This window comes from Tinamus guttatus, unplaced genomic scaffold, assembly GCF_059628265.1.
Source record: "Tinamus guttatus ecotype Peru unplaced genomic scaffold, ASM5962826v1 Tinamus_guttatus_pri_ptg000083l, whole genome shotgun sequence".
Taxonomy (NCBI): Eukaryota; Metazoa; Chordata; class Aves; order Tinamiformes; family Tinamidae; genus Tinamus; species Tinamus guttatus.
Window position 1 is genome coordinate 3884389 of NW_028288617.1, and position 27648 is coordinate 3912036.

The 27648-nt window shown below is 35.7% G+C and overlaps 1 protein-coding gene across 1 annotated transcript in view; it reads left to right on the top strand.

Moving 5' to 3' along the window:
- The window catches only part of ANOS1 (anosmin 1), a 119797-nt gene that overhangs the window by 73778 nt on the left and 18371 nt on the right, over positions 1–27648 (top strand). The window contains exons 6-9 of the mRNA XM_088520249.1: positions 4734–4863; positions 14995–15197; positions 17413–17560; positions 20843–20995. Of these exons, the coding sequence (XP_088376375.1) occupies positions 4734–4863; positions 14995–15197; positions 17413–17560; positions 20843–20995 (634 nt within the window). The remainder of the gene's footprint in view (positions 1–4733; positions 4864–14994; positions 15198–17412; positions 17561–20842; positions 20996–27648) is intronic.

Genomic DNA, 27648 nt, shown 5'->3' on the forward strand with positions numbered 1-27648 from the left:
CTCCAGTGTTCCATGAGTTTTTTTCAAGACTTATTTAGTAGAAATGAACTTCAGTATTTTCATTTCAGTTTTTTTTAGCTATGCAAATACGATATTATAGAAAACAACAGTATTAGAAAAAAAGAATTAGTATGAATATATCAGTAAAGAAGTAAATATTTCTTTCTTCTCCCTGAAATAAGAATATTCAGAAGTTTATTTTTTCAAAATGAGCTAAGTGTTACGGAGGTCTCTCTGTAGGACTCTCTAGTGGATACTTGATGTATATGTCTAGTGAGTGGTACTTTCTCATAAGCACATACATATGAGACATATTAAGATGGGAATTCCAAAGAAAGGTTTTCTAAAAGCCATGAAGCTCTTGAAAAATGTAGAATTAGATACCGAACTGTACTAAAGGAAGCACTTGAGTGACACAAACCTTTTGAAGTCAATGGGACTCATACATAGCCTCCAAGGCATGGATTGGGTCTTATCGAAAAGATAAAAAATATAATTGATGAAAGGGCCATTTAATTTTAAGAATTAAAAAAAAAAAAAGAGGAAAAAAAAGACTAAGACCTTTATTGTTTGTAAAGTAGCTTTTTCAGATGTTGCCCTCCTAATTTAGAAAAGCCTGTGATGTCATGCTCTTATCACTCAGTGCAATCCAGGCTGAAAATGTAAGATTCATGAGCAAATGCTTCTTAATGAGAAGCAGCGAACAGAGCATAAATTTTCACTTAGTTTCTTCCCAGTTTCAATCTGTTTTTTAACATGCTGACAGTCCACCTGGATGGCAGAGTTCCAGTCATTTATCTTAACTGTTTCATCCTCATCCCTGCTGACAAGAAAAGCAAAATGTTGATTTTGAAAAGATCTGCAAAATATCATTGCAGCTAAGAAAAAAAAAAAGTAGGGTAGGATAAGTAGAACCATCCACAAAACACAGAAAATAGTTCAGATTCTGTGACAACCTATGTTCATTCTCAATTCATATTCTGTAGAAAGACACTATCTTAAAATAATGTTTGGCTTGTGAAACAGAGCACTTAAAGCTGTAATTTGGCACTACAGGGGACTGTCACCATGTTAGAATCTTGCCCAGAACAAGTCATGAGTAGCAGCTCCAGGCATGAAAGCAAACTTGTGCAAGCCTAGAGAAGAGTGCACCCATTCAAAACTAAACAAGTTGTAGTGACTTATTTCTTAAAGTCACTGTCAGCTGAGGTACTGGTTTTCAATCTATGTGTTATCCATATTCATCAAACAAACTCCTGCCACAGTCGCTACAGTAAAAGGTAGAAAAAAATAAGCCAAATCTGTGTTTTCCTTGCCATGTTTGTGCCGTATCCATGTGCTAGACTGCAGATGCACAACAGTTCTGGTTGGATGCTGCAGGCTGCAGAGGGAGCACACCGCTGCTCTGCTCTCATCCCACAAACAGAACTCAGGCACGTTTCAGGAAGCATGTACGACACTACGCTATATAGAGAGCATACACAGATCTCTACCTTCTTGCAGCGAGTCTGCGGGAGAGAGGTTTCTAGAAATGTGTTCCCATACAAGAATGACGAGAATCCTGACAGCTGCCCTTCCTGAGGGTCTGTCACATGCAGGCAGAAGAGGCTGCTTTAATTACTATGGCAGGAGAAGCCTATTCCATCTGACATCTTTCTGAGAACTTCCCTGTCCCTTCTGCATCACAAGAGATGCATGTTTGATTGTGTGATGGACCCCACTGGGGATGTCAGTTCAGAACAAGCTTCAGGATGCCTGACAGCCCTTGTGAACTTTGTACACCCTAAGGGACATTCAGGCTTGGACACCCTTGAGGAGTGATGGTAGATAAGAATTTCTGTCTCTGTAGAGGAGTGTGGCCCTATGGTAGCTATAGATGTTCAGCCAGGTAGTCAAATTTACTGTGCATGGCTGGGTGTATTAGAGTTTATTTTGCAGTATCAGCAACAAGGATGGATTGACTAATTTGACCAGAGTAGCTTTGTGCACAGCCTATAGGCTTTCCTTATTCTATATAGTAGAGATTTTTACGCATATGCTTCCAGGACACAGGTGTATGAGAACTGCAAAAAGCTGAGAACTCCTGCATTATCGTGAAACAGGAGAGATGCTGCTGGCTCTTTCATTACTGTGCTTGTAAGTTAAGCTAGAGCGCATGTACAGAGCAGATAGTGATCAAGACGGCTACAGGCAAGGATATGAATTTCTGTAAGCCTATATCTATAGTCAGTGCAATTATGCAAGGTTGTTGCTTTTATCTTCTTATGAAAGAATTCATATTTTTTCAGGGTTCCTCATCCAAAAATTTCTTTTTTATTCATTATTCAAGAAGAAATGAGGCTATAGTTTTGAAGAACTATATTTTAAAGGATTTAATTTTCAAAAAAAAACTTGCTATTTTCCATTGCATGGGGTCTTACCATGAGTGAATTTGTTAATATGTTCTCACATATTAACATCTCACATATTAACATCTCACATAATGATTCCATGCTGCTTTTGGCTCAGTGATTATATAAAGATGTACCCCAGTGAAAATTCATGGGGCCTTATCTCACTGTATTTTGGATGATGCTAAAGATGGGCACGTTGTCCAGTGATTTTGCCTGAGGACTTCCTTGTCATAGTATTTTAATCCTACAGGATTGGAGGCTAGCTTCAAACCCATTATTTTAAGTAAATAGATAATGTGTAGCTAAAATAAATAGCTATTCTGATCTGCCAGTGAAGTAATACTGAGTGATTTCTTTAAAATTCTTTTTAGTTGTATTATTTTTAAATATATTTTATCCTTTCTTTGTTTCATCTTTTGTTTTATATTTATTGACATTTTTATGTTATTATTATAATAGAATTATAAGATACGGATAAAATTGTTGTTGAATGATTTTTGCAATATTCAGAGTTCAAATGTGTTACGATGTTCAACCTATAATTTTTCAGTATTGTCATTTAATGAGTTATTTTTAGTACAAGAAAGATATCCGAAAGACTCCGAGTATTACCTTGGCTCCAACTATATTTAAATAGTGAGAACTAACTGAAATGATAAAACAAACAAAAAAAAAAACCTTTAAATTATGTTTAAGAATATATAGAAAGAGGAGGCATAGTGTTAAGGTGTAGGGAGTGCAACCCTGGCTTTGGCTAAAAAGAGAAATGTGGCAATCTGAACGGGGAAGGAGTGTGACAAGCAGTAACATGTGGGGTCTCAAACTCTGCACAACATATCAGCAGGAGAACAGTCTGGTGCATGCTTGAAACGCAGTTTTACATATGCACATACATCAAACAGTTTAGTTTCCCTATATTTTTCATGTCATCATGTGAAGAGCTTAAGTACAGGATAATATCTACAAATTTTAGTGGTCAGTGCTATAAAAATATCACTGCAGGGTAGCTAAAACACTGCCCTGAAGTTTTTCGTGTCTTAGCTTGCTCAGCAGCTGCTACTTTCGTAGAGAAATTGAAAACAGAGCAGTGAGCAGAAATTGTGCTGTGCCTTCTTTGGCAAGTACTTGGCATCCCTGCAAGGAATATTGAATCCAATACAGGGAAAGTGATTGAGATTAGGGAAAGCAGAGCTTGTAACCATATTTTTTAAAGAGATTGAGTTTGGTCAGTAATGATGATCAGTGTTGGTTGTAAAATATATTTAGATATACGGAAAGCGTTTGAATTCAGATTCATGTGTTATTTTGATTAAAGAATTAAATTAAAACAGTCAATATGATAGCTAAAATAATCTGAATACTGGATAATTGTAAATATAGAATCAACAACAAATAGATGATTTTCTGATGAGTTGCACTAAAACCGGTTCTTGATACTGCTCCTTCTGTATTTGGCAGTGATTTGCCTGCTTGCAGAAGGCTGTGTTCAGTCATGGTTTTTGTACCTTATAAAAAAAATTAGAAACAGAGCAAAAGAGAGCTACGTATAGAAGATTAAGGGGAAAAATGATAGAGGAAAGCATGACTCAGAATGAGAGAGCATAAAGTACCTCCTATTGAAAGGGTTCAGAGTGCATCTATCCTAATTCCATATTTCTGTGCTTAAAGTACTACCAAGAAAGCTGAAAACTGAACTCAAGGCACTAGCAGTCTGAGATAGTGTTGCTGGAGTAGAAGATGTCTCCTGAGATTTGAGAAAAGGCTGCTGTAGAGAAGAGTTAAAGCTGTGAGTGTAATTTTGACATAGGTACTAAGGATCTAAAGAGGACTCACATTCACTACCTGAGGGTTATTATTTCCTATGAACCAGAAAAGGCAGCTTCTTGCAGTCCTGCATTTTGTTAAGCCTCTTCGGAGCCCCAGCTTTCCTTTTTCACAATGTAGAGAAATGAGTTATCTTACTTGAGGCAGCACTTGATCAGCTAGGCCCTGTGGAGTGGTAAAGATTGTGCCATTTGAAAAAGTAATTTGTGAATTTAACACCTCAGTAGTTTTCTAAAGGTTGCTTTTCCAACTTAAATTGTAAGTCTGAGAGAGACCTGTGATGCACTATAACGTTTGTTGGTTACATGTTTTTCTTCACAACCGTAAAGGCATTGCAGTTCAGATTGACACTCAGAGTAGGGTGTAGTTGCATGCACCTTGCCTATGCTTAATAGACATCTGCGTATGTAAAGAAAAGGGACCTCTGCCTCTCAGTATGACTGAACAGCATTAATGGGAGATGACACAAGTAACCAGGTCAGATCCAGAGAATAAGCATGACATTTTCCCCACCAGACTACAGACGAGCGGCTCCAGCTGTCGGACATCAGGGCGAGCAGGTGGTACCAGTTCCGGGTGGCAGCTGTGAACGTGCATGGGACGAGAGGCTTTACGGCGCCCAGCAAGCACTTCCGCTCCTCGAAAGGTTAGTGCTTGTTCCCACCTTTAGGTCACTCATGTGTGGAATGCAACCTGATCTGCTTATTCAGGGGCAGAAGGCCTTCAACGGTTGGGTTTGTGGGGGATAGTTCTGCTGTCAGGGCTAGAAATGATGTGGAATTAGTTTGCAGTCAGCATGCAAATTAAAGGTTAAGGATACCATTATTCTTTTGAAGATACTGTTATTAAAAAGAAGGGTCTCTGTGAATGGATGTCCTTTTAAACTTTTTCAACTTTTCTTTTTAAGCTTCTTAAACTTTTTTAGCCCTGTTGGTCTCAGAATTGAAGTTCTGACAACATGACACGGTCAGCAAACACGTGAGAACTGGGCTTTCAACATATGTTATTCAAGAGGTTTCTCTTATTTTTCTTTTTTTTGTTGTTGTGAGGAGTGTGTTCTTGTTATATGTTTAGCAGACATTATTGGAACATATTGTTGCCTATATTTAAATAATTGCAGCAGCACTGTTTTAATGGAACTGTGGACTCTCTTTACTACCTTGAATACCTCTCTCTACTTCACCTCAAATACTGTGTTCAGTTTTGAGCCCCTCACTACAAGAAAGACATTCAGGTGCTGGAGCATGCCCAAAGAGGGGCAACAAAGCTGGTGAAGGGACTGGAGCCCCTTGTGAGGAGTGGCTGAGGGAGCTGAGCTTATTTAGTCTGGAGAAGAGGAGGCTCAGGGGAGATTTTATTGCTCTCTGCAGCTACCTGAAAGGAGGCAGTAGTGAGGTGGGGGTTGATCTCTAAGATAACTACTCATAGATAAGAGGAAATGGCCTCAAGTTGTGCCAGGGGAGGTTCGGGTTAAACATTAGGAAGACATGGACAGAGTAGTCAAGCATTGTAACAGGCTGCTCAGGGAAACAGTGGAGTCACCATCCCTGGCAGTGTTCAAGAAATGTGTAGAGAAGGTGCTTAGGGACGTGGTTTAGCAGGCAGGTTGTTGAAGGGCTTGTGTTTGGACTCAATGATCTTAAAAGTCTTTTCCAATCTATGATTCTACCATTCTTTCTTCTTACTAGCACTGATCATAAGGGCTTAATGATAAAAAAGGGGGTGTAAATTTTAAGTAGCATGTTTCTGTTTATTAGGAAGGCAAGTCAGAGAATCCTGTGACATAGGAATTCTTGTGGCTGTGTTTAGTTTCACAAGAGATGTATTCTGGTGCTAAAATAATTTTGCAAATGGTGTCTATACCAGTAAGTAATACTGGGAGCGATGAGGGGAATGGGAACAGCAAGTGGATCACTGCATCTGTGAAGTGGATGGACTTGTTCCTGATATACCTTTTATGCAAGCTAGCTACAGTTTTCCCAGTTGACTCTCAGGCATAGTGTAGGAGCTAGTGGAGGCCAAGAATCATCTCCAACAGACAGTCTGTATGTGGTCACCCTGTATTAAAGAAAGTTATTAATAGGAACATAGCCAAACCATGCTGGCTAGTTGACTTTAATGCCAAAGAATGTGACCACTGTTTATTAGTGCAGGCAGAGTTTCTAATAGATAGATTTCTTTGTTCTGGCAGCGACAGAATCTTTACGTTTTTATAATGCACACTCTCTTTGTTGACAGAGCTATCTTGCTGTGTAGGCAGTTGTCATGACGAATTGTCATGCTAGTTTGTAGCTTCTTGTTTGGTCGTATTCAATTCTGGAAAAAATCTTACCATAGATGCAGTTGCGCGGGTGTGCAGGTGCTTCTGCTGGTATGCTTTAATTGCTTACTGGTAAATATGTGTTCAGATGGACAGCTTTTGGTGCTACAGCCACATCTGTTACCACAAAACTTTTAAGGTATCAAAGAAGTGTTTTCAGAATTTATTATACTTAGGCAACATACTGTTTCAGTCACGTTGAAAATACAGTACCTTCAGGCTGTGTTGAGCTTACTAAAAGCACTCAGCAGCAGCAGTAACTTTCTCTCTGCTTTTTACATGAATTGCACAGTAGCAGATAGCACTGCGTTGCTGAAAGTAGCATCAACTTTCCCCTAACTTCAGAATATACTTAAGTTGTTTTTTTTGAGTTTTTAAAGTGTTTCCAGCTATTCTGTTTGGAGTTAGTAAAATAGCAATTACATAAAAGTATATCATGATAACACTGAGGTTTTGGCTTGAGCTTGACATTTTCAGGCAGGAATTTGAGACTAGCGACAGGAATATATACTTCAGTGGACCTACATTACTGATGAATATAAGAATAGTCATGCTGTGTCAAACAGAAGGACTATATAGCCAAGTGTCTGACCATAGTCAAAAGTGGGTGTCTTGTGCTAGGAAACAGTGTAATAGTGGGGCTAGCATATAGGTACATTTCTTTAAAGTAGTCTCCCAACTGGCAGTGATGTGTGCTTCAGGAGCTTGTGGGTTTGAAGTGATTACGTGGTAGGTACCCGGGTTTTCTGTGGCCCCTGCAGCTACTTCTGAAAGCACTTGATCCTGTGGAATGCTGCTCCCAGCTGCCTGGTAGGTGGAAGGTGCTTTTAGGACTCTGTGATAAGGACAGCAGGAGCCAGTAGTACCTCTGTGCCTCCTTAGGGAATAAACCAAAATAACAAGGATCTTGATAACAGCAGAAAATAAATAACCAGCACTGCTCAGAAGGTTACGATGACCCTCACAGTGAGAATTTTCCGATCTAAGTTAAAGTCCTGACAAAGAACTGTGAGTTGCCAAGCAAACAGCAAGGAGCTCAATTAGCTGTCAGCTTCCTAGCTGGAATCATCATAGTTTGGAGAGTCGTTTGAGTATTTGAGAGGCTTTGTGGTTGTCAGTGGCTAGAAGTGTGAGGGATTGTTACCTAGCTCCGATAAGGAGGCTGCCAGGTGGTGACTGTCAGCAGTGATGCCGAGATGCTTCGGGAAGTATCTCTTACTCCCTGAGTAGGCATACGTAGTGGTGATAGTTACAGTGTCATGCAGATATTTTATTACTCCTTTAGAGTCTAGTGAGAAGTGGAGGCCCTTGGCTGGCAGAGAGGCAAGAAGCTGCTGCTCGGCTGATCAGCTATGTGCAGTTCTTTGAATGCCAGCGTCTACTGGCTCCTGCTGAGCTCCTACAGGCATATTTAGCCTCCAGTTTGGAAAGGAAAACAGACTTTGGCACACCATTTTTGGAAGGTTGCTGGCCGTCTGTGGTACATTTGTGTGAAGTGTGGACAAAAATTCACATCAGTTCTTGTACTGTTTCTATTCCTCTTGCTGAGCCAAGACCAAGAGAAGATTACTATATTAGTCAGACTTAACAGAAATTTTCTTCAAAAAAAATATCTTTTGATCTGGGAACATGACAGCAATCTCCAAGAGAGTTTCTCGCACAATATGAACTTTCTATTCGTTATAACTTAAGAGCAATCGGTGAAAGAGTTGTATTCCTGTTTTTTTGCAGGACAACTGTGATATGTGATCTGAATCTAGGGAGCCGTATGGCACCACAGAGTCTCTGTCACTAAACATTTTAAGCTGTTAATAAGAGCATTCAAAAACATTGGTGCCATAATTATTCAGAGAGATGCTTTTTGTCTGTTACCCGTGTACTGCTTATAATATTTTGTTTCTTTTTCAAATGCAAAAATATGATTCATCAGTAAAGACAAAAAAAAGACTGTTTTATTCAAAATAAAATCACATATTCTGAAGTATATAATTTACATTAACTCTTCAAGTACTAAACTCTTGTTATCCAAATTTCCCTTTTTTTATATGACTGTGAGATTAAACTAAAACAAAAGAACATTGCAGCTGTAATGACGCTACACTATTCTTCATCTCCTTGTTTTGAGTTTTTATCTATTGCAGCTGTTAATATTTCTATACTGTAAACATATGAAGTTAAGGTTTATTAGCTAATTTACACTGCCTTGTGTTCATTTATTGCATTAATATGTAAATAATAAATAATCAAAGTGACACAGCTGAGATAACTTATGAAATATTCAGAGGTTTAGCAAGGATAAACCATATGTTTATGCAGTTTATTTCTTTCTAAAAGATAAATGAAGGATTTGAAAGTGCCTGTCTGGCATGGTCTTTCACAGGGGATGAAGTGATCTCAGTTTTGCAAAATACCATCCCAAAATGACAAGGTTTGACTCTGTCTTTTTTGGAGCAGTGTAGCTGGAAGATGGAGTAAAACTATGCCTGGAAGAATGGGTCATTTCGTAAATGTAGAACTATACCTATGCATTTTAAAATTGATACAGACAGCTAAAATTGAACTAGAATTTTTTGATATTTTAACCGCTATTTCCATTTCACCCTCAATTTTTGAATATACTTGCTTTTCTTTTTTTTTTTTTCTTCCATTGGGTAAACAGCAACAATTTGCAATAAAGATAACAAAATGCCTAGCAGATGCCAGTTTCTGTTCCCAAAAGGTATGCATATTTTGTCTCTTCATATGTCGATTATTTTTCTCCAAACTGCTTTATTTTGCCATAGAAGGAGAGGAGAACTGTTCCTTCAAGATGTAGGAACAGTACACAGAGTCCCTTCAAAGAAAATCTACCTGTGCCTTTCTTACATTAAGTGGTGTCTGGCTAGTTTCCCTCAGCTGCTCAGAAGCTGCTCAGCACTAATATAACTTGTAGTTAACTGCGTTTGAATAAGGGGTTTTAGACTACTTTCTCTAGCTTTGTATAGTATTGGATGAGAGTAAACTCTCAGTAACACAGTATGCAGCTAACTAGAGGGATCAACATTAAGCATCTCCATGTAATATATTATTTTGCATGGCTATTATTAGATATTGTGCCATTTACCCAGGCAAAGAGAGGCTGTAAGATTGATACAAGGAGCCAAACTACCATCTCCTTTCTCCTTGGCTAAAGGTTTCAGTATTCAACTTGGAGACAGTCGCTAGCCTACAGAGTATAAATTGTCAAGCTAAAGGAAGCAGACAACATTGTTTTCACAGCACATAAGTACCATGCTGGTCGTGATTGCATGCATACATTACTGAGTGTTAGTAAAACCAGAACAGACACCCACTCCCAACAATAAAATTCTTTCTGTTGCTCCTTTGGGACCAATGAATTTTTTATACCATTGCACAGCTGGTTTATGTGTGCCTTTTCCATCGGGCAAAGACAGTCCTTCTGCTTATGCCTTGTAACTGCTTAGTAGTTGGAAACTACTTCTCCGTAGTGCAGCTTCAGCAGATTTTGAGAGTTGTATAATGTTTAACAGATAGCAATGGGTGATCCATTTTAAATAAATTTTTTAAAAAAACAAGCTTTTTAAAGGGGTTTAAGCTAGAGTTTTGCTGTCACTTTTACAGCTTAGGATGAGAATTACAATGTCCTTATTTCCTTCTATGACATATATTTCAAATCATTTATTTTATTCATTAGAGTTGCTGCATTTAAAGCCCATGCGGATGCATTTGAGAAGTATATGATGTGATTCTCGTGTGTAGCTTGCCCATGCTGTTTTGTTAAAGTTGCAAAGCATTTTCAGGTCTTAGTAAGTGAAAGAATTTTGCAAAATATGTCTATCTGTTTTAAATATATGAGCATGGGAAAATGTGCATTTTGAAATAGTGGTGATTTTTTTTTTTAATTTGTCTTTTATTAGTGATAAGGAATCCTCCTTTTGTGGAATGGAGGCAGAGTTTTGCTTATGATGGCTGGGTAGCCAGCAAGACAAGAATTTAAGTCTTTTGAGTATACTCAAGCCAGATACAATGCAGACAAATGTAATACTTACTCCTTGTGCTGGAACTGCAGCCTCAGTCTTGACCTAATGAGGCTATCATTCCTAACAGTGAGCAGTGTTTTACTTGTGAGGCTGCTGAGACTAGATTATTTGTTAGATTTGAGGAAAATCTGTGCCAATTTCCTAGTATATATACTGACTTTTATTTTGCTTGAACTTTTCTGCTAAATTGCAAAAGAAAAGCTTCAACTACCTTCAACTTCTTTAAACCAAAGAATTTGATTTAACATTCAGATATACTTATGTGTATAAAATTTCAAACTTTAAATTTGAAAAACTGGCAGATGTTCATATATCTGAATTACACATGTGGGCAGTCAAAGGTATCGCAGAGATAAGAGTAACAGCAGAATGGCCATTAGCTTCGTAGTCAGCAGAATGGCAATTTAGCTTTATAGCTGAGTTATGAAACATTTTATATATGTAGAAGCTCATAACCAGATAGTTTAGGCCTTGAAGTATTTCAGCAAATAAGTTCTATTTCGCTTTTACTGTTTGCATAGGCATAATCATAAGAGAGCACCTTGTAGAAGCCTGACTTTTTCATTCGATTTATGTGATAATGAAGGCTTGAAAAAAATCAGATAAAACAACATCTATTATCTGCCAGCTGGCAGGAACACACTACAGAGGAAAATATTATGAAGGCTATTGACAGTTACATAAATTCTGTGTTTGTATTTAAGGATGAGTTTGGTGTCATATCTTTTTATGTATATCTATCTGTCTACCTCTTTTCAGAGATCATAGTATGTTTGCCTCACTACTCTTTCTTCTCATCCATTTCTTTTGCTGGTGAAATTAAATCCTTTCAAATTAAAGAAAGCAAGAATATTCCTGTTTCCTTGGGTCACAAAAGTGATAGTTTTGTCAGTTGTAGTGGCAGTGGACGTCATGGAAATATGTAGATAAAAGTAAATAAATTAATTATCAATATTGCAATACTTCAATTTCAAATAGTATGGAGTTAGATCTTCAGCTGTTGCAAAATGTTAAGTGGCCTCCTATTCACATAATACATCCAAATTTCAGGCAGTATTTTACTGCTGTTTCCCCACAATCATTTGATTTTATGATTATACACAAAATTGTTAAATTAATTTTTGTTCACATTTGGCCATCTTCCTTCTAGATCATTTTTGTTCACAATTGGCCATCTTACTTCCTTCTAGATCATTATCTTCTCCAGTTTTAGCCTACTAGCTTTTTTAAGCCCTTCTAGAAAATATGCTGCTTTCAAATGTCTCCCCTTTTTATGTCTGTCAGCTGCAGAATTCCTGTCTTTCTGCCTTCTACTACTCCCACCAGTCTTCCTCCTGTTCAAAGGTACTTCTGTGGATGACATTTATCAAGCTTGCAAAAGAGAGACTTAGAAGAAAAGGGACAATTAGAAAAAATGGTTCTATTTTTGCCGCTTCTGTATTATTTCACATGTATATTTTTTTTAAGTGGATATTCTTTCGTTCCTTAACTAACAGTTACCCAGTGAATTTTACATTCTCCTGAGAAAAAGGAGAGAGATGGGTCATTTTTCTTTTAAATGTAGCTCAGCACACTGTATGCTACCTGGACTGTCTGCTTTTAGTGAACATAGAAGAAATGCTGCTAATACAGTGAAACTTTCTGTAACCTGTACAATTACAAAAAGTGCAGGGTAAATCTTGGAGCTATAGAGAAAAAATTATCCATTGGCTTCAGCTTGCATATAGTTCTTGTTTTTATTTCTGCTATGTCACTGGGGAAAAAAAATGGGCCAAAAGAAATTCCCATGATGCTGATAAGTTATATAAATGGTCAATTTTGGTCAAATGCAGGGAAAACTGCACATTATTCTGCACTTATGCGGGGCAGAAAGAGAAGGTATATCTCACTTGAAAAGGGATTTTGGGGAAAAACAGTATTTGGTCATTTGCTTTCAGACTTATGAGAAGCTAGTGAACAGGATTTTAAAATATTTTAGGACATTTAAAGGATTTTGCCTGGAAGAGCTGTTTCATTTACCTTTTAGAATTTTTAAAGACCTTCACATTTTTTTATAGGTACAGAAAGAAGACAAATGTATTTTACCATTAGAATTATTTTTGCATATCGCTTGTATATCTGGCCATTTCTATAGACAGATTCTCCAAAACATTTTAATTCTAACCCAAATGTTATGTATAAATAATACATGATGTATAGTCTATCTGGGAGATAATCTAAATAATTCACCTACAGGTAATATGATCATGTTTCTCCTTGGGGTATGAATGTTTTATAGTTGTAAGATGTAGTCCTGTAACATAAAAAGATAACTAACATTTTAAATCAGTGAAGATTAATGCTTAATAAGGATTTTGATTTATGAATCATGATTATGATTGCATTTATTGCATTTGAATGTCATTTAATGTCTACAGTTATTTTAGTAAGTAATGGAAATACATAATACATTGTATTAGACAAATATCCAAGTCATTAGTACAAAATGGATTACAGAAAAATGTCTCATATTTATCCTCTCCAATTAAAGGTAAATGTATTTACCTTTTAATATGTGTAAGATGGAGTTTTGAGGTATTTTACAAGTAAGGAAATAAAGAATAGTGTTTTCCCCAAACAAACAAACAAGCAAACATCAGAAAAAAAGAAAAAAAACAGAAAAAGAAGCTGTACTGCAAGACGAAGATGATTAAAAAATAGGAGTAAATAAAAAGAAGTAAGGAATTCCCATTACTACAAAAAGTAAGTTGACTTTCCAGAATTCATGAACTCAAGTATGCTTTGTAACTTTTATGGCCAAAAATTTGGTTAAATGACATGTGAGGAAATGAGAGCGTCTATTACTATTTAACTAAATTGGAATATGTGAGGAAACAGGAGCATCCATTGTTATTTTACTAAAACTCCTGTTAAGTAACAGAAATAAGCCATTATTTCACATCTGCTGTTCTCTAAAAGGAAATGCTGTCTTTATTAATTGTGAATGTGTCAGTCTGTAGGGCCTAAGTGATGGAATTTTTCAATGAGACCATTTGTCATATGGATTATCTGATGAACTTTGTATGCCTGGAAAGTTCATTTAACAACTCGTTTACAATTATAAAAAGATTCGGGTGAACCATGCAGTAAATGGATACCTTGTGCCCCATTAGGGCACCTCCAGTTTTATTTCTGGCAATAAGTGGTGGCTCATTTAGCTAAAAAACTGTCTGAAAATAATTATTTTCAATCATATTGTTATTTATTAGCCACAATCTCATAGCTTACTTTCATTAGTATGAATTTAATTTACCTGATAAACTTTTAAACATTTTTTGAGTTGTACTGTTTACTTTTTTCTTCTGAAGTTTTATTTTATTTTTACCACAAATGTTTGGCTATCCCAGACATTTAAAAAGCTTTTTGCTTTTAAAAAGCATAAGCTTTTTGATGTCTACTTTTTTCAATAATTGTGAAATAAATATATAGCCATATTCACTCTTGATAGTAACATCTCTTATTATGATTAGATGAACAATCCTGATGACAAGTAGGAGCTACTTAGATGCAAGTTCAGTCTTCAAAAGCTCAGTGGCAAAATTCTTGAGGATTCACATGACTCAGAGCATACACGCTAGGTCCACAAGGAAGACAAAAACTTAGTATTGGAAACATCAGATGTCATTCTACTCAATGGAGTGCTTAGGCTAAAACCATGTCCTAAGTATTCCTTACCATGTGTAAGACTCTATACAGCAAACAGTGTGTGTGGAGTCATCTGGAATAGCTTCTGAAAAAATAAAGAGGAGAAGATATTAGTCGTTTTTTGTTCAGAGATTACTAAACCTGAAAGGCTTTTACCAGAGGAAAGACAGAGAGACATTTGAATGTATTCTTAAGACTCTTAAAATGGCAAAGCTTTGGAGTGTAGACTTCAGATTTGGAGCAACTAAGAGCTTTCCTGTATGAACCAAGACAACTGGAGACAATTTTGTTGTCTGAGAATCTCTGGCAACACTGAACAAAAAATTAGAAGTTTTCAATGTTTGATACAGGACAGAGATACAGGCCCACATATGGAGCTTGAGCTTTTTACTCACATAGTCGTTCATGCAAAGTCGTGAACGCCCCAAGTAGAACCAATAGTCTGGTACATTCTGGTAAAACTTTGTAATACGTACGCAGTTACCAACAATATTTGCAGAATAATCACACTCATAAACACATAATTTTTATTTTAGAAGAGCTTGGATTTCTAGAATATACAAAAAGCCATGTTACTTATGGGTTTTTTTTTGAATAAATTTTCTGAAGTGTGCTGAGTTTGTTTAATCCAACTGGTGTATGACTGGTAAATACATAAGATGAAGATGATCTTCACTTTACTGAAAGCGGTCTTTACATTAACATCTTTTTGTTGGTTCGTTTTAAATTCTAGATCCATCTGCTCCACCAGCCCCATCTAACATCAGAATTGCCAATATCACTGCAAACAGTGATGGAAGTGTGAATGTAATGATTAGCTGGGATCTTCCAGAAGAGCCTGATATCCCAGTGCACCATTACAAAGTCTTCTGGAGCTGGACGTATAGCAAATATGTGATTCCAGCTAAAAAAAAGAGAAGGAAGATTACTGATGGGGTAAGAAAGAAAGTAGCAAATGATACAGAAATATGACAATGTATTGATTCTGGAATTCTTAATTTCTTTTTCAAGCATAAAAAAAGTATCAGTATCAAAACTGCATCAAAATGTATCAATATCAGAAATACACAATCTCGTATTTGATTGAACTTGGAGAGAGAAAAAGATCTCTCCCTTAAAATGCAGACAAGTCTCAAAAACATTGCAGGAGAGAGGAAAGAAAGTGAAATGTTGTTTGTTCTCTAAACTGAAGGTTATTTTACTAATGCTTCTAAAAGATACAGTTCTTATTTTATTTAGAAAGTCACATGTCATCGATCACATTATTCTTGCAATGTGCCTAATACTACGGACTTATCTTAAGCACTACTAAATAGTATAGAGTAATAATTAAAGAATCACAGTTTACATAGGTCCAAGAAGTTAAAACACTTAAAAAATCTAGTCTAGAAAGATCTGAAACATTTCCCTAGCAGCAAGTCCTTGTCAGTTACTTTTACTTTAGCTAAATACTTACTGAAATATGTTTAATACTATTTAATAATTAATATATTTAAATATTTAAAATATAGTTGGTAAATGTATGTGGAAATATATATAGAAAAGAAAGTTAATTCTGTTTGTATTATTTTAAATTACTTTGGTAAGATAGGAGTAGAATTGCATTGTGTTAGGTAGAAAAGTTTGTGTTTTCCAGGAAAGCTACTGTTGGCTGGGTATCATCATAGTGGAGGCTAAAGTCTGAAAATACAGAGAAGTTTTCTTTCCATAGGCTGACTCTTAAATCACAAAATATAGAGAACTGTAAAACTGAGATGCGTTCTTAGTGTTGTACTGGTACTGTGTGCAGGGTGTATACCACATACAAATGTGTTAAAACAAATTATGCAATAGCTAAGCCTTTGGTATGAAGTCTGGCCTTAAATATGGGAAATCCAGAAGATTCAAGTACATATTTTAGAGAAAAGGCAGGCACTTAAAATATCTCTTCTATCACACTGTACTTTTTCTTCTGCACCATTTCATGAAAATGTACAGCACCACCAATGAGTCAGGCTACTCCCATAGTATGCTCCCAGTGCTACTTCTGATAGTTTGAATAATATAGTAACTCTTTGATCTAAAAACTGAAAACTTTAGTAAGTACAAAGATGGAAAAAGATGGAATGATCATTGAATTTTTTTTTAATCGAGTTTTTACCTGTAGAAGGAATCTGGTCTAAATCATTCTATAATGATTTCCATATGAAATCAACACAGATAGACATGCTAATATTTTGGCTACAATATTTAGAAACAAATGCTTGTTATCAAGACTTGTAATCAATTTTAAATAAAGCAAGTAAAGGTAGTTGATATGAAAAGCTTTTGACAGTCCTTGAACTGTTAAATATGGCAGTACATAGTTTTCTTTTTTACTCTGGATCAACTGTCAAATTTCAGCTAAGTGAGAATTATTATAAAAACACAGAGTAAAAACTTCTGTCTGAAGTATAGACTAGAGTTGTATTTTTATGGATACTTAATAAAAACAAGAAATGTAAGAATACTGAAAGGTCTTGTCTTTTCTTTGCAATACTTGAGACTTGCCTTATGGATTACGAGCTGGAGAATGATAATCCTACTCGTGCTATTCCATTCAATGACAATGGAAACCTTTATTATTATTATAATTATTCTATAGAGAGATTTTTGTTTGCTTAGTTGCTTGTTCTTTCATTTTGGTTTTCAACAGTTGAAACTAACAATGTGCTGTGACCAATGTGCTGATTGCTATATTCTAGCTGTCTTCAGATGATCTGCCTTTAAACAAAGTTTCCAGTTACTTTGGTAATACAATCTGTTCAGTATGGGGATAAAGAATTTAATTTTCTTTGGCTAAAAAAAATGGCATAAGAAAAAAAAAAAGAACTTATTCTATTTAAAAATAAATTTAGTCTTGGCCTAAACTGTAGATATCTGTATTCACCAAGAAACTGCCAAAGTTCTGTAAATGTCAGTAAGGATAGTACTTTGAAAAAATGAAAAAGAAAAGTAGAGTTCAGAAAAATAGAGTATTTTAAAACATCAATTGTACTCTGTTGAAATTTATGCTTTTTTTTTTTTTAATTTCAGAAGAGTTATGCGTCTAAGATAATAGGCCTGCTTTAATAAGAGCTTGTGTTTTGGTAATATTATAACTGGTTTTTATATATATTCCTCTCTATTATAGCCCCAAAATTATGTGGTCCTGGAGGGACTCCAGCCCAACAGCAACTACAATGTGGAACTGCAGGCAGTAACACGTTGGGGTCAGATACGCCTAAAAAGTGCTAAAGTTTCTCTCCATTTTAGCACAACTCAGGACACCAGGAATAATAGTGAGTAACTGCATTCAAACATACAAGTGCTTTATATTTTCTTTATCAACAATTTGAACGTTTTATATAATGATTTTTTTTAGATTTAAAAAAGTCTTAGAGTTGACTATTTGCTAACATAGTGATCTTTTCTTAGTCAAGTTCAGTAACTATTTCGTGTTAAATTTCTTCATCTAAAAATAAGTGATTGTTTTTGCCTAGTTCTTTGTCTTAGCTACTTAACTAAAGTAAATAAATTGCATTATAATTGCAAATAAATGCAATTTATTTATTTTAGATAAGTTGTATTTTCCTCTCTCTCCTGAGAGCAGGAGCATTTGTAAGACTGGAGTGTTTTAAAAATATAATACAGGTCTAAATACCCATTACATACCTCAGGGGCTGGAATAAATCCATTCTTCTATGTCTTAACTAGGCAGTTTTAGCTTTAATGCTTTTTAGAATCCTGACTATTCTGAGTAGCCCACTAATTTAGATCCCAGACCACACAGACGCATACCTCCTAGGAGCTAACATGACACATTGACTCTGCTGTTAAACAATATATAATGTTCTATGCCTTACAAGAAATGAATTTTCTTGAATGAATGAATGAATTTTAAACATATTTTTGCATGGACCCAATTTTGAGTGAAAAACTTGAAATCTTTAAATGTCAAGATAATTCTTTGTAAGATCTTTAAAACCTGTCATGTCAAGTAGTATATTTTAAAGTGTATCTGAATCCGAATGTGAACCATAGTTCTTAGTTAAATGCTATTTGTATAAGTATTGTAGTAGGCAAATTGCAGTGCTGAGTTACTATGCAACTGCTGGTGTTTCTCTGATTAGCCAGTGCAGATAATTTCAGATGAGTTATTAAACCATGTCATTTTAAATATTCTTTCCTACCTTTCTTTCATTTTCCCCTTTCTCATTCACTTTTCCTTTCTATAGTCCAATCCGGTTTTAAATTTTGCTGGAACCATTTGCATGACATAACTGTCATGCCAGGTATACCTGTCCTGCCAAAGCAAGCAGTATCTTTTTGCAGGGCCCTTCTGAACACATAGTCAGTTTGGATATACATAAATTATTTTAAATCAGTTGTTAGCTGTGACAGATCTTCATATCTACAGTCACTTACTATTTCAGTATATCAAGAAGATAAACAGACCTAAAGATCCTTCTCTTTTCAATGTCAAGCACATTTTTACTACATTTTTGGGCCGTCTTAAAAGACAGCAAAGGGCAAAGCTTTCATCTCTTCATTACATTGTCTTTGCCAGAAGTGCCTGCCGGAATATGAGCTTGAATATCCATTATGTGGACATAAGGCAAAATTTGGGGTTAATCCACAGGAAAACACAATGAAAGTGAGCGTAAGAGTTATGCTCTTTTCATATTGACTCATTTAGACTGTGCCTGTATTTTTCATCCATCATGCCCCAGAAAAGTGATCTTGTTTTTAAGACTGTGTATGATATTAAAAGTTTCTCTGAGTTAACATATTTAATTTTCCTTTCTTCTATTAAAGTTATATAGGGGTTATAATAAAAACAAAGCTAAACTTCATTTGGAACTATGTGATTAATTCTAATACACTCAGTCGCTAAGTTCAGCTAGAAGTTTATAATTGGTATTTTTAAGAGATGTCCTAATTTTACAAAGTGTTTTCCTAATTTTTTTTTGTCAAACCTTTTGCTAGACATTTTGCTAGACGAATAGGCTAAATGTAATCTCCTGATTTTCTTGCCTCTTATGATCAGAATCAGATGTCTTGATTTCAGTGCTAAAATGTCTAGTGTTCAGTCCAGCCATCTAACCTGGCATTTCTCCAGACTAAATCACAACTCTTAGACAAAGTATGTGGCTGAGTTTATTTTACATAGAAACCATTTCACAGGAGAAAATTGGGGTCTGGATTTCACCTGAGTCCGTGTCTGGGATGGAACCCCAAGTGCCAGTATGTAGATAGGCCTAATCAAAATGACTTTGGGCAAGTTGTTGAATGTCTTTCTCTTATAGCAACATGAGTATTGCCTTATCAACCTCCCCCTTTTGGGAGCAGGAGTAGTTAATGATGTTTGTCAGGCTTTGAATTTTGACATTAGATCAGGTTATTATAGTATTTTAATACGATATTAAAGACTTTCTATATGGTGGAATATATTCCTGTTCTATTTGGGAACTTTGCTGGTCAGGCTGCCTTTGAGAAGTAGTTCAGGAAGCACCATGCCAATTTGACTGAAGTCCCACTTCAACCAATTTCTCAGCTCTCTGGGAAATGAAGCTTTTTTAAAGATAGATATTGAAATTGTCAGAATGGAGATCAGTCCACACCCCATTGAAGTAATTTAGCCCTGGAGACTTGTGTGAGCTTTTGTTCTGGCCTTCATGAATTATTCTTTCCCACCCTCAGAAATAAGTTGCCTCATCATATGCACATTGCTGGTCTGCTTGACTTCACCAAAACTCTCTAGATTAGTATATAGAAATGTTCCAAATCAGTGTCTAGTTGTTCCAGGAGTGAAACAGGCAGAGAAAAACATATCATATACTGGCAAAAATTGAAAAACTTTCCAATGAGATATATCTACTAGATTCAAGTTTGTATTGCTTTTGATGATTTCCTCCATGATTCCTTTTGAATAACCAACATAATGGTTACCCTGAGAAAGAATTTGTATACAATTAGTAGTTTTTCTTTCATTTAAAAGAGGCAAAAGTGTATCAGGTTAAATGTCAAGGGTAATGTTTTCCTATATATTCAGTGTTCACTGCTGGAAAGCAGGAAGTAGTCTAGGAAGATCTTTAATCTGACCATGATGTTCTTATATAACATAGCAAAGGTATATGTATTTAATCTGATATAATAACCACATGTTGCACTCTGTGCGTTACACTCAATTCTGTCTGTTGGTTTTTGTATTATAGTGTATATTCAAACACTGTGAACAACAAGAGCGTGAATGATTATACATAACTACTGCTAGATGCCATACTTAAAAAAAAAAAAAGTGCTAATACTTCTTGGTTATAAATATGTATAATCTCAGAGGTTGTAAATATGCTGTCTTTACAACACATTTTCCATATGAAAATCCATTTGTCTTTTTTTCTCTGTCCAAAATATCTTTATTTGACCAAATTTCAAACAAGTGATTCACCTGTTATATCTGTTTGTTCTTTGTGACGATTTCTTTCAGGTAAGAAGTTGAAATAAAGTTATTTTAATCGAAGGCATATTTTCTGGCTGCCAACAACACTAGCGCAAACATCCTATTGTTTTGTGTCTTGCAGAAGAACAGACCTCTTCTGCTGTGAAACCCCAGAAAGGACTGGCAGATCCTATCCCAATCTTTCAAAGAAGAAAACCCACTCGTTTTCTTAAAGTTGGAGCTCCCTTCTATCAGGACAATCAACTTCAGGTCAAAGTGTACTGGAAGAAAACAGGTCTGTGCCATTTTTTCACTACCTTTTTTTTTTTTTTTTTTTTTTTTCCTAAAGATGAACTATCGCAGGCTGAATCAGAGTTGGAAGACATTGCTAGGATATAATCAACTCATCCTGTCATTCCTACCAAAGTCAAATCTTGCATCTATCTTCTATCTTTCCAGCCATTCACCTTCCTGTCTGGGTGAAGCATTGCCTTGTTTTGTGTATTATGTGTGTATGAATATATGACAGAAGTAGGTAACATGAATCAGTTGTCCCAAAGCTATAGTCATCCATCTTCAGACACTGAATCTTTCTAGAGTTGAGATGATTTAATTCAGTAGATACTGCTTTTGTAAAGTTTTGAATAGGAAACAAAAGCTTGGCCTTATGTTCTGTAGAGCTTTTGTGGATATGAATGTTGTTTCACATGCATGGATCAGAAGGTCTCAAGCCATGTGTAATGTTCCTCCTGATTCCTCCTGAAATTATGGAATGGTGTCACAAATCTAAACTGTAGCCTGTACACCAATGTTTAGAGTTATACTAACTAGTGTTATGGCCAACATGGGATTTATATCAAACTGTAAAACATTATGAGACAACCTGATGACAGATCTGAATGAATAGTTTTGTTACAGTCATTAGAAAAATCTTTAAGCTAGTTCTGTGCTAGACTTCTGTTTTGCAGAAAGTCTTGTGGCAACAATGATTGTATATTTTAATTTTCCAGGAAGTATTTCCAAAGGAAAATACTATAAATTTTAAATGCCTAGCAAGGCTTAGAAGTCAAAAAGGGATTTTTCTTTCTTGACCTCTAGAAGCAAATAGGTTGTTACACGTTTTTCAACTTTCCAATGCAGCTTCATATGCTATTGTTTGAAAGGATGGTAACACTGTTAGCGTTGCCATAAAAAAATCTGTTTTGACTCAAATTCTTATTCCTCCAAAATATCTGCAAGCTTTTGTTCAGCCCTACCACACACACATTCTGAATATTTATCCACCATCTTGGCTATGCCAGTTTTCTTTTTCTAGCCTTCCCCATTACCCTTCATTTTTGCTTAACTTCACGGAAGTTCAAAATTTAAGTGAAAGCTGGGGCATTTGTGATCATAATAGTAAGTAGTATGTAATAATAAGTTTTCCTAATAATATGCTCTCAGGTATCTGTTGTGAGATATACGTATTCTGAGCTTGAGATTGATCTCATTGAACTCACTACATGAGGTATTTAGTCTAAACTAGCCGTCCAAACTTCTCTTATAATAATAAAAAAAAAAAAAGACAGGTGGTTTCAGAAGCAGTTCATCTGACAGAGTAGATGAATCATGAACCTTGATGATGAGCTCAGATTAGACAACTCATTTGTAGAAGGTTTAGAGACATCTACCATCTCTCTGTGAGCTGAAGCTCAGTTCTGAACAGTTTCAACTCCAAAATTTTAGAGGGAAGGTTTACAAGTGAGGAGAATATGATGTATTCCAAAGGTGTAAGGCAAGGTTGTACAACTCATGGTTTGGAGGTAGAAGTCAGCCCAGTGGAACAGTCAGTGCAGCCTTAGCCCTTTTCATTCCAACATGTTTCCCAAAGAAAGATCATGCAAATGCAATCAAAATGCCAGCAGCCTTAGTGAAATTCACCTTACTTATAGAGTAGTTGTCCAAGTCACTGTTACAGTCAGTGGACATGCGGTCATTATGATCAGCACAATCTAGAGAAGTATTCATTTTGCTTCAAAGGAGATATCTTTAACTGTCTGGCTGGTGGTTTTAAAAAGAACTTATATGCTAATCTTAAAAGCAGACATTGCATTGTAGATACCTAAGTCCTGATGTCTAAATTTCGAGTTGAATCCCAGCCTGTTTTGCATAACAGAAAACTATGTAGTGTAGGAATTGCTAGGAAGTGGTGAAATTACTGCTCTGGTTTTCAAAGACAGGTGTGGCATGTATCTGTTAGAAATTGCATGGATTTAATTACTATTGCCCTGAGCAAGAGATAAACTAGTTGAGTTCCTGAGTTCACAACTTACTACAATCTTGTATGAATCTTTGTTTATCCAGTTGCAGAAAGAGAATATGTAGAAATCCTTTTTGGTTATGTGGTAGGAGCAAGGTCAGTCATGTGAGTTAGGATATACAAACTGATAAATCATAGAATGGAAACTGTCTTCATTTTTGTTACATAAAGAATAAGATAGCATAGGTATGTGAGGAAGGAAAGCATATGGCACCTTCCTGTCTCTCCTGTGTCCTCCCCCTACATGTTCTCTTTTTGGAAATATATCTGTTCTGAATGACAGTATCTGCAGTAACACAGCAGGAGCCATAGCCTCGTGTGGAGATGAAATACAGCCAATTACCTAATCTAAGAAGCTAGCAGCTTCTGTAGGCTCTTAGAAGAGCTTGCAGGTTATGCAGTGCATGGGCAGGGTATTGACTGTAGATTTACCAGTAACAATTTACTACAGAGCAAGTTTTTCAAAGTGCTTGTAGGAACGCAGGAGGAGAAACAGATTGGCCGTGTCTTCTCTTTATGAAAGGCAGTAATTATTGGCATTGACTGAGTTTGGAACTGTAGCCACACTTTTTTCTCCTGGATCAAATAGTGTTTAGGGATTTGGAGGCGGTATGAGAGAGCAGCAACTATAATGGGAAATACTGAGAGAAAATTTACCTCAGTCTATTCTGTGGCCTAATGTCTAGCTTATTTTCACTGCAACTAAGCAATCAAAGTTCAAATGTTTCTTCATGAGGAACTGACCTCTCTACCTTCTGTGTAGTAGATGAAAACAAGAGTCCCTGTTGATTGTTCTAACATTCTCGTCGTTTTGTAGTTTACAATTAAAACAACACTGAGTTTTTTCAATGCAGCAATGTAGCCATTCTATAGTCCCAAATAGGATATGTGACTTCAAAACAAATGACAATTGCAAAATTATCTTGAAACTGTGTGGAGTAAGTATATTGATGATGTTAAGAATTCCCGTGAATATGAAAAGTGCTAGTCTGAAGCTTGAAAGTGTTGGACATTTGTAAATTAAATACAGCTTCAACTGGTTGCAATAATCTCTGATTTCTCAGATTTTGCTTTGGAATTTTACTTTCTGCAAATAGTATCCTTAGGCCTAAATAGAGATAGTTGTGTGTTAGTGTTGATAAAATAATTATTTTCTAAAGATTCTGAGGGTATTTCAAAATGAGAACTTTAAATCCAGTATGAGATGTTGATATAGAATGTCTTTTATCTGTAATGAATATTTCAACAACTTCTGAGACAGAGGCTGTTATACGAATATACTTTATATGAATATATTAATTTTCTATATTAATATTAATTAATATTAATTTTCTATATTAATATTAATTTTCTATAGTTATAGGTGCTCTTAATTTTTTGTTGGATGCCTAACTTCAGTAATCATTCTACTTAAATCTGGGAAGTTTTTCTGAAGTTCTGTCTAAAAGCAAGACGGTTCCATAGTAAAGTTTTGCATTGCCCCTTAATACTGTAGAAACAAAGCACATCACTAATTACAGAAACAAATAGGAGGAAAAACCTGTCTGGATGTCAGGTATTTAAGAGACAAGCGTGTTTTTAAGATTGTTTTAAATTATATCTTTATTTTCATTGTTTTGTTTGTCAGCTTAAAAACCATTTTACTTTTGAATTTGAATAATTTTACTTTGCCTAGAAAGAGAAAAACAGAAAAGAATCATAGAATAATCAAGGTTGCAAGGGACCTCTGAAGTTCATCTGTCCAGTGATCTGCTCAAATTTGAAATAACTTTAAATCAAAGACCCTATCTTGAAGGCTGTATAATAGACATTGTTATTGTTTTATGAATGACTAGAAATTTTTCCTTAGCCTTACAAATATCAGGCTGCAAAGGCCAACAAACAGTTTACTGCAATGACCTGTATTATTTTCAAGGGCATGATGATGTTTCTTGACATTCAAAGGTACCTTTTTCATTACTACAGACAAGTTGTACTCCTCAGTGTCATTTGCAGATATGCCTCTAAGGAAGCCAGTGAAAGGAAACAATTACGACATTGAGGTTAAACTGTTGTTTTTGTATCCTTCTGAATAGAATTCCTCAGACTTCATCCTGTGCAGCAAGTGAAATAGAGGGAATATTGCACGATTACTGAGCACCATTTCTGGTGCTCAGCTATATTATACACTACAGGAATGATTGCTTATGAGTAGTTAAACTGAATGTAGTGCTTGAGTTAAAAACTGAGTAAGTGTATGGATGATTAACATGTTTCCATATATATGGGCCTTATTATGCTACAATTTGCCATCAGGAAAAACTTATTTAGGCCTGTTTTCCAAGTGTTGTTTCTTATATCCCATTAGCTTCAGTAAGCATGAGGCATGAATGGAATGTAGGACCTGGATTTTACATTAAAATAAATCTCTTTCTGAGACAATCTTTCAGTCTGAATGCCTTCATATGATGGCAATAATTTCTTCACTTCAAGATGTATGTTAGCAACAATAACTCAACTCTTCAGGCAGTACTAGGTGCTTAGAAAATGCACAAAATTTTGCTAGACGGAGTTATCACTAAAGCATATTGTAATTACATGAATACAATGGCTTCTTGTCTGAAAGAAGAAAATATCTTTCACTTGCTGCCTCTGATTTAGGCCTGGGATTAGAGAAGCACAGTACATTCCTTAAACAGCATGAATTCCACTTTTGTCAATGAAGACAAATTCCTTGGCCATCCTGACTGTGTGAAATTAGAAATGATGTGCTATTCATTTCAAGTAGTGGAACCAACTTAAACAAATCGCTTTTAACTCCTTGGTGTTAGTGTGTTAGACTGCCATCCGTTACCTCCTCCTTAAAAGGATTAGATACTTATGACAATTGAGATCCCAAATATCTTGTGCAGTCAGGACAGACACTGTGAAAATAATAATAATAAAATCTTAGGTTTCCTTTGTCCATAGTGGTTTGTCAACTAGAGATTTTGGACATCAGTTAGAAATCGTCAATTTGCTTCAAAGTCATGTGTCTTCAGAGTCTGAAAATAAGATATTTCTCATAAACAGAAGGGGGGGGGAAAGCAACTTTGAAGTCACCGCAGTACTTAGTGCAGTGTTTTCATACATGAAATTTTTAGGATGTAATTTGTGATGATTCCATTTAAAAGCAAAATCTTGCAATACTTTCTAACTCCTTATTCTGTCTTCACTAGCATTTTCTCAGTACATGTTGCTGAGTATAATATAACTGTCCTTGCTCAGGTGAAATTCTAGTTTCCCTCACTTTTACTTGAATTAAAACTGTGGACATTTACCTCATGTTAAACACTTAAGTACTTCTGGATATTTAAAATCAATATATCTACTGCTCGAATATGCTTAGAAAGACAAATATTTAAAATGCATTAGGACTAGGCTTTGGGTTTCCTTTTTTTTTTTTTTTTTTTTGCTTTCGCATTTACCATAAATGCAAAGAAAAGAACACTTAAAACAGGGTGAGGCAAAGAATCCTCCATTATCTGATAAATCAACCAAACAAGAATCAAGAATTAAATTACAGGGAAGTATGAAATGCAAGGCAAGGCAAAGCAAACAGAAAACTGCCACAAATGCTTTTAAAACCACCTCTTAGGAAAACAAAATTAACTTGCACTTAGTTCAGGGAGATAAATGAGGTGACTGTATGCGCTAATTCTTTATTTGCAATACGGGATTTCATATCACAGGTTTTTAAATTGGAAGCTTTCTCAATGTTATCCTATGGTCCCTTCTCAAGCAACTAGTGCCACTGAAGTTAGTGAAACTATTCAGTGACAGTAAGAGTTTCTAGCTGTACCATTTGCTCTTGTAAAGAATTCAGAAGTAGTTGCTTAACACCACGGAATTGTTTAATTTGGTACTAATTGTTGTGCTAGACAGAGCAGTGTTTGAGCAGCTGGCCATTTTCTAATTATAGATCTTTAAGCTGTAAAATATTTGTAGTTGAAGGTATCACTGTGGTCCAGATGGCCTTTCAATGGGAAAAGCTCAGTGTTAATTATAGTAAATTTGCAGCGATATATTTCCTTCATATTGCCATGTGAATATGGGGACATTGGCTCAGCTGGGTTTGATTGTGTAGGCATGCATAATGTTCATTTGTGTTTAGGCATTTCATTAGTGAAGCTGGCCCCAGGTACAGAAATCTTTGACTATGTCAGCTGTCAAGAAATTCACCAGTAGACATAGTTTAATTTGCATTTCCATATGTGCTAAAGTTGACTCAGATGCCTGGATGCTATGGACTTCCCCAGCATCCTGCCTGGCGAGAAGTTAATGCTGTCAGCTTTAGTTGCAATTGGAAAATACTGCAGAGTAAAAAGAATATCCTGCCAAAAGAATCTTGTGCGAGATTCCTACTTCTCTCTTTGTCTTACATAGGCCTAGTGTAGTTCCAGAAATAACATGGTTTGTGTCCTACTGCTGACTTTTAAAAATTTCTTTGCCTTTTTTCACTCCCTAAAGGGAATGCAAAGGGGAATATCTGAGCAGCTGCAGTTACCTTTGTTATACTTTATAAACTGACTATCAGGCTTTGTGTTTGGTCTATGTCCAGGTGCGAAGTGCTAACAATACTTAAAATGTTGTTGCCAGGAAACGTGAAAAATATCAACAAATAATGTATT